General features: G+C 47.1%; 1 protein-coding gene across 1 annotated transcript in view; it reads left to right on the top strand.

Moving 5' to 3' along the window:
• Window positions 1–7,296: 7,296 nt before the first annotated feature.
• Window positions 7,297–11,641, top strand: part of ANK2 (ankyrin 2) — a 275,430-nt gene continuing 271,085 nt past the window's right edge. The window contains exon 1 of the mRNA XM_066549303.1: window positions 7,297–7,462. Within this exon, the coding sequence (XP_066405400.1) occupies window positions 7,391–7,462 (72 nt within the window). The 5' untranslated portion in view covers window positions 7,297–7,390. The remainder of the gene's footprint in view (window positions 7,463–11,641) is intronic.

Below are 11,641 nucleotides of genomic sequence, written 5' to 3'. Positions count from 1 at the left end.
TCTTTTCCCAGACTTTTCATTCCCTCTCTGGTGTTACTACCCTGACTAAGCTGACAACTCCTGAAGTCCTGCACTGTATTTAATTCTGGGCCTGGAAGGCCGGGGGTGAGGGTGACATCCCCAGGAGGTGTCCATGGGACAGGGAGGCTCCTGCCTGGGCTGGGCTGAGAGCCCTCCCGGGACCAGCAGAGGGCAAAGCTGCTCCAGCTGTCCTGGGCTGGAAGCACAAACAGTGCCGGGAACAGCTGGACTGTCCCTTAGATGAAGCTGTGTACTTTTATTTTGGGCAAGAAGAATGGTCCATTTCTCCTACCCCCTGAATGAGGTATGGAGCAGATGTGATTCAACACCTTTTTACCTCCGTGCCTAATGCAATTTTCTTCTTGGTTTCGGTTTGTTTTCCCCCACCGTGGCTGGTGCTTCTCTTTTTCCTGCTTGTTACACACAGAAACATTCTGTTACAAAAAGTAACTTTTTGTTACCCGATACTTTGTACAGTATTGGTTCCTGAGTATTTTTAGGATAGAGCCACTCTCTCAGATCTGGTGCCTCAATAGGTAAATCCTTGCAAGTTTTAGCCTAGAAAGCCTTTTCCACGTCTGCAAACACAAAGTGTACTTGACCTGTTGGTTAAGGTCTGTGTATGCACCAAAGTAATTTTTGATGTAAGAGCAGAACTGTGGAAAAGACACAGTCAGTATCCTGAAAAAATAAAGACAGAATGTGAACCTCTTTCCCTTCAATTCCCATCTCATCACCTCCTTACCCATCAGCATGTCTGAAACTCTCCAGCTCTGATCCTTGTCCTTTTGCATGCTCTTCCTCTGATGGAAACGTGATTACAATCAGGGCAAAATATTGAAAATTGTTTGGGTGTTGCAAGATGCAGCTGTGTATCCTGACTGGGTTTAGGCTGCAGCTAGAGATGTATTTCTATGGCCACCTCTTGGCCTCAGTACAACTAAATATAGGTACAGCTGCAGCAGAGAGCTGGTCATCTGCAGCTTCCAGCAGGGAAACACACCCAGAGCCACTTTGCAGCTTTTAAGCCCGAATTTGGCACCACATCCCCTGTTTCAGGTGCCCTCATTACCACCCCTGTGCTGTATTTTATAGCCCATTTGTTGTCCAAGTGTTTTACCGTTGGCGTGGAGCTTGTTGCTGGGTTGGAATCTTGCCTTTACAGTGTGGCCCACTGTTTTTAACATCTACTCTCTTGCATTGTTGGTTGGGAACTTCATATTTATTTTTTCCTCAATTATTTGTATATAATTATATATATTTATATATATATATATATATATATATATATATATATATATATATATGTATGTATGTATAATTTCTTTTGTTGTGCAAAAGCAACAATTTTAAGGGAAATTCAAATGGATCAAAGCAACTGGTAGCCAAGTGGTGCATGCAGAAGAGAGAGCCCTTTCTTGGGAAGCTTCCTGAGGAGTTCTTATTGGAAAGAGGGGGTTAGAACTTTCACAATGTGGAGGTATGACTGTGAGAGCTAATGCCAAGTGGTCACATGGTATATGGAGAGGATAACTTGTCCTTTGGATGTGAGGTGGCGCTTCATGGGGGGAAATGGAGCTATTCCTGTTGAAGCTGGTGGTGGGTGAGGCAGGGACAAGGGGAGCTGGCATCCTGCACTGGGAGGAGACAACTTGCCCAGAAAATGTTCTCTCCCCTTTCTCCTGGTGGGAAGGCTGCTGGATGGCAGACAGTGTGTCCTGCTGTGTGGGCAGATGTTCATCAACCTGTCTCACCACAGTGATTCTGATTTTGGCCTTTCCAAACCTCTGTGGCTGCCTCGTCCAGAGAGGTCTCGACCCATGATCAGAGGGTTAATTTTAAAACCATTTTTTTCCTTCATGTCTCAGCACTGTCTGGCTTTAGCTGTGATGGGGATGAGAAGTGACAAGGTGCCACAGGGGAGCTGTTCTCCTGGGGTTTGCATCATGCCTAACACCCAACTGGAAACCTCCCGAGAGGAGCTGACCTGCCAGACCCCTCCAACAACACCAGCTTGACCAAACAGGTCTTCTTCCCAATGAAATGGGCTTCCCAGGTTTTTGTTCTTCACCTCTCCTAGCATGCTACAGTGTTTCCTGACAAGGACATGATGGTGGGTCTGTGCAGAGGCAGGACAGACCCTTCTGCAGGGGGCTGCACACGTGGCCATGGATCACTGAGGGTCTGATTGATGTTCTTGGTCTCAGCAAGCTGGCTCCATGGTGTGCCTGCAGTGAGTGTCCCTTGGGAACATCCCATGTCTGCTGTGCAAAAGGCAAGGAGCAATTGTGTCACAGAGAGGAGATGTCATTTTTCAGTGCTATGGCTCTGCTGTAGCTGCTCACAGAGCAGCTCACAGGGATCTCTTGGGCTGACTGGCCTTGTCAGGTTTGTTGATGTGGCCAAATACAGATATTTCCAACTAATATGGCTATTTAATAATTACATGAAATAATAGCAATCTGACAAGCATGCATGACAAAATATAGTGAGACCAAATACTTGCTTGGAGTTTTTTGGTCTGGTTTTTTAAATGCAGCTGTTTAAGAAGCCTTTTCATGCAGCACAGGAGCCTCTTCTGCTATTTCAAAGGTAAGCACAGAAACTCGATGCACGCAAGTATAGATGCAGCTTCTAACATCTATCTTGTGCATAGTATCAAAATCAAAATGAGGATCTCAACATTTGGACAGGACAAGACAAAAGGCTAAAGCCGGTCTGTGGCTTTCAATATCAAAGTACAAAGCCCAGCATAATGTGACACTAATCTATGCGATGGCATGGGCAGCTTGAGGCCCATCAGGTCCATCTGATGAGGTTCTGCCACCATCCCATCTGTTTTGTATTCATCTGTCACTGAGACTCGGAGCCACTGGAGAGGAAAAAGAACTGGCAATGTCATGCTGTGGTTTTTCAACATCATTAGAGGCAGTGTGGGAATTGCTAGGGGTTATTTCCTGGTGCTTGTTGGGGCACACACATGTCATGTGGGGGAAAACCCACTAGATCTATAAATACCACTCCATCCTAGGAGTAAACACTGTTGTTATCCATCAGGATTTTCAGACCAAAATTGTGTTTCAGCTCTTCTGAGCTAGAGGAAGATGGATGGATGTTGAGCTGGATGTGTCAGCTTCCCCCTGCTACGGTCTGAATCCTGCTGTACAGTACAACCACTAGAGAAAAAGCATGCAGTGGGGACTCCCTTAGCTGCAATGTGCTGGTATCACTCCATGCACTTGTCTTAAAGCAAATGAGATGAAGATTTGGCTATCAGCAGATGTTCAAAGGAAGAACAAATTAGAGCAGCCATATACCCAGTGGGACTGAGGTTTCCTTGAACTCAGCACACATCTCCAGCAGTTGGCACTTGGAAGATGGGAAAAAAAAAAAAAAAGGGAAAAAACAGATGCTGAAAGTTCCCTGAAATAGCCCCTGAGCCTCTGGAGGGCAAAGTATGTCTTTTATCTCCTGCTTATTATCCCTTCTAGTAGGCTCTTTTCCAGTCCTTACCGAAGAGTAAATGCTTTTTCTGTGTATTCCCTGCGGGCTGCCCTACTTTACATCATCACCTTGGTGATGGAAAACACAGTCCTCTGCGGAATCTGCCTGTCACGATTCCTAATTTTCTTTCAGAGGTGAGGAAGCGAATCCCAGAGCCCGCTGCACTCCCTGGGCAGCCCTAGTTCAGCCCTGAGTGGCGGGGGCTGCAGCTCTGGAAGGTGAAGGCAGCAGGCACAGAGGAGTATTTCGGACATTGCTGGCAGGTCGTGGCACGGCTCGCCGCCCCGACCCTCCCTGTGGCGCCTTTGTTCTGCGGCAGTTTCCATGGTGCCCCCGCTTTGTGTGCAGACCTGGCTGCAGGCTGCTCTCCTCTCCACCGCGCCGCTCCGGCTCCTTTCCCCAGGCGGAGCATCGCACTGCGTGCCCGTGCTGCAGAGCTGCCAGGCGGCAGCCACGCACACATCCCACAGCCTGGCTGCTGGCAAACCTCTGGGAAGCATGGATTGGTGGTTTTGAACAGAACTGGGTGATTATAGATGAGAATTCTGCTCAGCTTTTGGCCTGTCACGTTTAGCAAAGTCAGAGGAGGGCCCTTACCCGAAGGGGTTGTTGCTGTAAAATGAAAGAGCAATAGAGGCATGACAAAGAGCAGCAGCCATGCTGCTTGCTGCAGCGCTCAAATTTTGAAGATGATGCACTCAAATATTGAAGATGTACTACACAGCATCGTTCCCCTCACTCGAGATTGGCATTGGGGAGGTCCTTTATCTGTTATCTCGCTGTTAATCCCCTGATAGTTGTTCTGATACCGGAGCACTGCCCGCCCCCAACGGCATCAGCAGGGAGGAACTCCTGGTCCTTATGTCAGGTACAGAGTCAGGAGGCTGAGTAACCTGGCCCCAGGAATTTATGCCCAGGAATAGCATCCCTCGGGAAAACCCCGATCACAGTAGAGTGCTTAGAGCCTGATACTAGGGATATTTCAGCGAAAAAACCAGTTCCGTGAATCTTAAATCCATCCAAAAGGAAGTGGAGTGTAAAATCACTGCCCAAGTGGAAAAGTAGGCGAAAGGGCAAAGCTGTGCCCAGCTGGGGATTCTAACTCCAGGCACAGGGGAAAGTACTTTAAGAGGTGGGAACAAGGCTGGAAGTCTGTTAGCAGGCTGTGCACAGGAATGAAGTTTAACCCAGGACCTGCAGATATCAATGAGAAATGGAGCAATATTAGAGTTAATATCAAAATATAGAAACAATCTCCTCAAGGACACAAGGGTGACTTGGAAAGAGATGTCCTCATCGCAAAAACTCAATTCTTGGAGCAGAAAAATGGTTTTCTTCATTAAGGTTAAGCTTGTACAGTGTGTTGGGATAAAATGAGCTGCTCCCCAAAGCTGAACATGGAAATGAACTGTTCTCAAGTCTTGGCAGAGGTTTTCAAGGATGCTTAGGAAATTATAATGCCCAGTTAAGTAGGAATTGGTCATCCAAATCCCTCAGGCGGTCCTGATAATCACAGCCACTCTGCACTGTGACTAATTTTCAGTCAGATTTTTTCCTTCTGCTTCCCTTTGCACTCCTCTCCCTGTGCCATCCTGCTGGCATGGAGCTGTGGCTGAAGCCAAAGCTAAGGACCTTGGTAACAAGGCATTCAACAGCCTTGGTGGTGACAAGAGATGGGATCATCTATCCCTGCTGAGGGCATTCAGAACTGGAGCTGCTTTTTTTCCTACTGGGTATCTCCCTCTCAATTTTGGCCCGTTTTTGTACCTCTGATGTGAGAACACTAAGCCAGATCAGCGGTGGAAAAGGGTGTTTTGTTTGGAATGTTGGGAACCACAGGGAGCCTCTCTTGACAAGATTAACTAGGAACCCCCTGGGAGTTTTATTATGTCCTTGATTTTTTTCCCCAGCAGCTCATTCTTAGAGTGAGTTGTACTTGAGTGCACAGGTAAGGAAAGCCCTTCACCTGGTAAAGGTTTGGGAGATAAGAAAGGAGCAACAAAACCTGATTTTTTTTGGAAGTAAGTGGTAAAACTGATCTGGAAGAAACCAGAAGGGAAACTCAGTTCTGAGTGTGACCAGGAACAGTATTCCAAGCTTCCCTGGGAGACATTTTCCAACAAAATCTTAAAATACAAGGCACGTGGTCATGGCCATATTGCTTTCCTCTCACCAGGGACTTGGTTTTCAACTCACTCCCTCTGCTCCACCCTTCTTGATAACCAAGTCTCCAATCCCATCACCTATTACTAGTTTTTATGGCTTCTCAGCCTTCTTTGTCATCCAGATCCATCCAGTCTATCCGTGGCCCTGGAGCTGCTGAGCTCTCTTGCCAGCCTGGAGCACAATGGAGATATCCTAGTACTTCCCAGGAATAAACCTGTGGGCTACACACAAGCATTGTGGCAGGATCCGAGGAGGAGATACAAGGCAAGCAGGTGAAACCTTGCTTTTAGATGGTTTTGGAGAAATGTCCTCTACACCTGCAGCGTTCCACGAGTGAGGAATACCGGTGCTTTCTCTTCCCACAGCCGGTGGCTCCTGTTCAGCCCAAGACATGCCAGGTGTTACAAAAGGCTGCCAAGGCATCAGCAGGGGGTGGATGTAGGGACACGGAGCCGGAGGTGGGACTTAAAGGTATTGGCTAAATCCCCACGCAAACGCGACTAAGTCGTTGTTAAAGTAATTAGCAGGTTGGAATAAATTTAGCATCTCCCTAATGCGCTGGAAATCATGATGACTTTGGAGCCTGTGCTTCCCAGGGCTACTTTGAGCTGATGGCACCGGGATCCAAGAAGGTTGATGGGATGACAGGCTGGGACAGGGCATCCGTACCACTTCTGCAGAGGAATAAATGTTGATTAGCAGCTTTCCAACACCTCGTGCTAAAGAACGAGCTATTTTTGGAAAGGAACTTGAGTGAAGCAGCAAATTCATTCTCTGCTGAATAAGGGGATAATTTGTTTTAATAGCAGATTGCTCTGTTAAGGAGACAGGGATTTTGGTGAGGATTTGTGACACGGTGCCACATTTAAATGTGAGTGAAGGTTTCCTCGGGCAGAAAGGAAGGCAGGGGTGAAGTGAGCTCCCGTGGTTGAAAATTGGGGATAAATTAGTGTCATTAGTCATTGGAACCACTTGCTTAGGGATGGCATGAATTTACCTTAACTTTGTTATTTGAAATCGCTTTCCTGATGTGCATATTGTAGCTTCACCAGCTGTTCGGGGTTTGTTTTCGAGGGAAATTGTCTTCCCAGAAATTCTTGTCATGTGTGGGAGATAAGGCTCTCTGATTAGAGGGTGCCCCCTAACCTTAAAAGATTTGAATGTAGGCAGCAGGGAAGAATTCCCCCTCGTTCATTATCCTCCAGATGACGTCCAAAGGGCACTCGGGGATTTAAAACCCTGCAAGCGGAGGGTGAGATATGAGGACAACCACAGCTGAGGGATACCCGCGTTTCTCCACACCCGGGTATATCCCTGCGTTTTGACACTTGGAGCTGAAGGGGGGAAGTGCAGCACTCCGCTGTCTTTTAAAACAAAAGCCCCCCGGGTTCAGCACGGGAGGGGTGCCGTGCAGGAGCCTTGTATGTGTGTGTGTGGGTGTGATCGCGGGTGGGGTGTACCGGGTGTGTGTGTGTGTCGGGGGAGGGGGGGGACGAGGCGGGTCCTCCGCCCGCGCCGCCCGCCGGCAGCCGCCGATGTGTCCGTGAGCTCATCCATCGGCAGCGCGGCCGCTGCCTCCCGCACCCCCCGCGCCCCCACCCACGGCTGCAGCGACCGCCAAGGTCACCCGCGGGTCCCCGGCATGGTGGCGGCCGCGGGGGGCTGAGAGGAGGCGGGCGGCGGCGGGAAGGAGCCGAAGATGGCTTCGCCCGCACCCCCCGCGCCGGGAGGCGGCCCCTCGCCCCCCGCCGGCCTGCCTCGCCTTCGCCAGGTGGGTGCTCCCCGGCGGGCAGGGGCGGGGGGCGAGTCCCCGAGCGGAGCAGGGAAAGGGGGGCACGGAGCCCGCGGGATGCGGGGGGGCGCGGGAGGCAGGGGTGCGAGCGGCCCGCAAGTGCATCGTCAGTTTGAGGTGGGCAGGTGGATGGTGCGGCCGGGGATGGTTTCTGTTCTGTTCAATAAAAAACCCACTTCCATAACAAAACCACAAATGCCATCCCTATCCCGAAAGCATCGCAGGCAGCACCTGCGCAGGTGTGCCCGCACCGTCACACGCAGAGGGGAGCGCAGGCACGCGTGTGTAACTTCACAGTGGTGCAGCGCGGTGCGTGTCGTGCTGCATCACCGCCGTGGCAGCGCGGCTCCGAAGGCATGAATAAAATCTTAATTAACGTAATGCTGCAGCTTCCCAGAGGCTGCTCCCGCTCCAGCTGCGTGCAACGCTTTTCCGCTCGCATCTCTCCCCGCGCAAGGCGGGAGCTCCGCTCTTAGCGGCGGCTGCTGCATTAATTTACATTTGGAATGGAGAAGTTGGTCGCTGGAGTTGTTTGACGTTCTTGGCCCGGCTGGGTCGGTGAGGCCGAGCTGCTGCTGGCTGTCTGCGGGGTTCGTTCCGTGAGCCCCATGGAAATGGGAGAGGCAGGAATGGAGGGACGCGGTGCCCGTGTGTTCAGTTGGCATGTTCCTGCTAAGGCTCTAATGCTACGGCGGTTATTAATTAAGAAAATAAGGTCAATAAAAGAAAAGCTGCTGTAAAGGAGGATTCCCTGTGCGTAATCAGATTAGTGTAGTATGTATGTACTCAAACATAAATCCAAAAAGAAATCCTATCCTACTCTTTTTTTTTTTTCCCCTCCCATTTTCACTGGTAGTAGTGTTGATGAGGAAATCTTAGGAGTCTGGAGTTGGGACAGACATCTGAGAGTTTGGGGGAATATCTAAACTTGTCAGTCCCTTACACGCCGGAAGTTTGGGCTGGGCAGCTCCAGCAAAAAGGCCTTTGTGTGGGTGTGCTGAGGACTCGGGCTGCAAATGGCACAAGAACAGCTGCCCCCTCGACCCGAGTATTTTGGCACTTCCTGTTCTGTTCCCCGCTGCAAACCAGAAGAAAAAGTGATTTTAGTTCTGAAGTTTAGTTTTAGGAGGGTGAATGACCAGTGAGGATTGCTCCAGTTTATTGCAACCTGTAGTAGGTGTGATCAGCAGGATAAGTGAGTAGTGCTGAGGATGGAAAAGAAGTTCCAGGTAGGGGAGGAAAGAGTTGGGGATGAGGACCCCAAGCACTGGGGATCCTCATTGAACCTGGCTTCTCTTTGCCTCTGACTTGGTCTGTGTGCTCACTGAGTCCAGGTAAGCAGCATCATTCCAAGCAGTGACCAGGTCCTTTGGAGACAGCTCCTTTTCTGTGATCCTCCTTGTTTCAGACCTTTGGTTTGCTCCTCAGCAGCTGGGAAACACAAGGTTACCAATTATTTATTGCTGCATGTCCAGCAGCAAAGCCAGACTGCTGCGTTCTCCAGAGCATTCTGAATTGGCCTCTCACGGGGTTATTCATTTTGCATGAGGAAGAAACGAGCATCCTGAACTAGCAGTCAGAAATTACTCATTAAAAAATTGGCTACTGTGGTTGTTTTACTGTCTTCCTCTGCATTTTGTCCACTCTATGTTTAAAATTATTTTAAATTGCATTTAAAGAGGAATGACTCATCGCTCATGTTTCTCTGAACTACGGCTGGGGTACAGTCTGGTGTTCATTTATTTATTTCTTTATTTAAATTTTTGCTGCCCTTCAATAAGACATCATACACACAGCTTATTGGGTGACCTTCACAGGAGTGGGAAGCTCCATGAATAAATTCCCAAAGCCACTTCAGACCAAGGTAAAGAACACAGCACTGGCAGAAGTCAATCTGTTTTCCTATAAATCACTACCAGCCTCCCACTTTACCAAGCATTTCTTGCATCCTTAGGAGGGGAGAAAGGTACAAACAAGGGAAGTGAACATGTCTGTCTGAAGCTGTTGTACTGACTTTTGTTATCACATTGCACTTGTTGTGATAATGCTGAATGGAAATTGATATTAGCAATTTGCTGAGTTCCCGTTACATGGGTACCTTTGGGAGATCCTTGAGGTTAGTCCTGGCTTGCAGCCTGAGAGTAAGACTCACTGAAGAAGCTGTTTGAAACAAATTGGTATTTGTGGAGTTTTTACCATGTCTCTCAGTCCATCTAAGACATCTTTAAATGTTCCCTTTATTTGAAATATGTATTGAGGGCATTTGCAGAACTGAGGATAATGTTTACATCTGAGAACCTGTTTTAGCAAGAACTGCATTTTACCTGAAACACCTGTGTTATTACATTTAAATTGGGCTAAAGGTACTGCAGTCAAGCTACCAGTGGCATTTGTGATATAAATCTTGATCAAGAGTGTACTATATAAAAGACCAAGCTGTTGTAAATTAAACGATGGAGACCCTTGTATTTGGAATAGGATGGAGGTTGTGTCTCTTAGCAGTAGGCAAGTGAATTATTTCTACTGTTTTTCCTTTTAGTTGTCAGTGCTGCACTTGTCAAAAAGAAATTTAAACACTTCTCACAATAAAAAAATACATTCACTTGAATAAAATTTGTAAACTAAATAGTGTCTTGCATGGGAATGTGGTAACACTTGGGTACTGCTCTCCCACTGCACTTCTGAGCATGCAGGGATAAATCAATTATCCTAATCCATTATCTGATATGGAAAGAAAGTGTGTAGGAGTGTCTTCCAGAGTCATTTAACTGATCTCTGGTGAAGTTCTAAGTTCCTTATCATGGAGCAATGTACATGGTAATTGTCCTGTGGTCATGCTTTATTGATCGCCCTTAAATCCCTTTATTCTGTCTAATTTTCTTTTGGTATGACATCTGTCTGCCTGGATGTCCTTTTCCTATTCCAGCTTTTTTTTTTTTTTTTCCTTTTTTCTTTTTTTTCCCCCTTTTTTCTTTTTTTCTTTTTTCCGGTCCCTGAAATATGGTTTGAAGTATTTGTAAATCCAAAAGGAGGTGGATATTTTGGGGATTCCAAACTTGGGGTTTGGACTAAGAATTTAAACTGGAGAGAGAACACCATGGTGTCCAGATGAAGAGTACTGGAGTGGATGTGGGAAGATGCAGAACAGAGCTCCTGGCATTCTGCTTCTCCAGAGATGTTCATGTGGCAAAAGGGCCCTGTGTTGTGAATCCATCCAATTCATCTCAAATTCTACAGGTTTCCAGCCTGTCAGCTTATATGAGCTCTTAATAGATGTGTGTTAGTCAGTATGAAATCTGCTCCTAGACCTTGACAAAAATCTCTTCCTCAATTGGTGTGGGACTGCAGGAACCAGTTTTCTTATTTTTATTTTCTTTTCTCAAGGAGTTTCTCTGTAAGTCTGCTGAATTTTGCTTCTTTTATACTGTCTTTGATACTTTTTTTTTCCTGAAAGCTTGTATCCTACTGCAGTCTTAGAGGCTGTTCACACCACAATGGCTGTTCATCTGCTACTGTTTCTGCCTTTTCTAATCCACTGCCCAGGTTTTTCCCTACTGCGGGATGTACTTTGTCCCCTACTAACACTTGGCAAGACTTGAGGATATTTTAAGCTTCTCTTTCATGGTTGATTTAGGCCAACACCTCTCCCAGCCTCTTTGCTTTGGACAGCATGTTGTTCAACTCCACATCTTTGCTGATGCTGATTCTACTTCCATAATTTCAAAAATTTGCTTTGTTTGAAATCCCCATTTTCAAGGTTTCTTTGAACTTCAATTTGATTTAAGCTTATTTTTTGTTTTACCTTCTGCCACCCTAAAGAATTAGAAGTAATTTGTTGGGAACTAGAATGGCTTGAAAAATCAGCCTAGTGAAGCACTTGCTTAGTAAAGCCAACATCCATCAAACTGAACATTTCTATTCCAGCCATCCCTGCCTGCCATATCCAAGGGAAAAGGCTGCTAGAAAATGTCTTCCCCTTGAACTGAACTGATGAAATATAAAACATAATGAATCTGCTGCATAATGGATGTGGCCTAATGTAGGAAAAAGTAATTACAGTTAGAACGCAAATGACTACGTGTGTTGAGATAGCATATAAAAATTAGTGTGCTACGGTGTTATTTGGGTTGCAAAACCAAGCACCAAGTAGTTGTAAAC

Source organism: Molothrus aeneus, chromosome 4 (genome assembly GCF_037042795.1).
Source record: "Molothrus aeneus isolate 106 chromosome 4, BPBGC_Maene_1.0, whole genome shotgun sequence".
Lineage (NCBI taxonomy): Eukaryota > Metazoa > Chordata > Aves > Passeriformes > Icteridae > Molothrus > Molothrus aeneus.
This window is presented reverse-complemented; position numbering and strand designations above follow the sequence as displayed.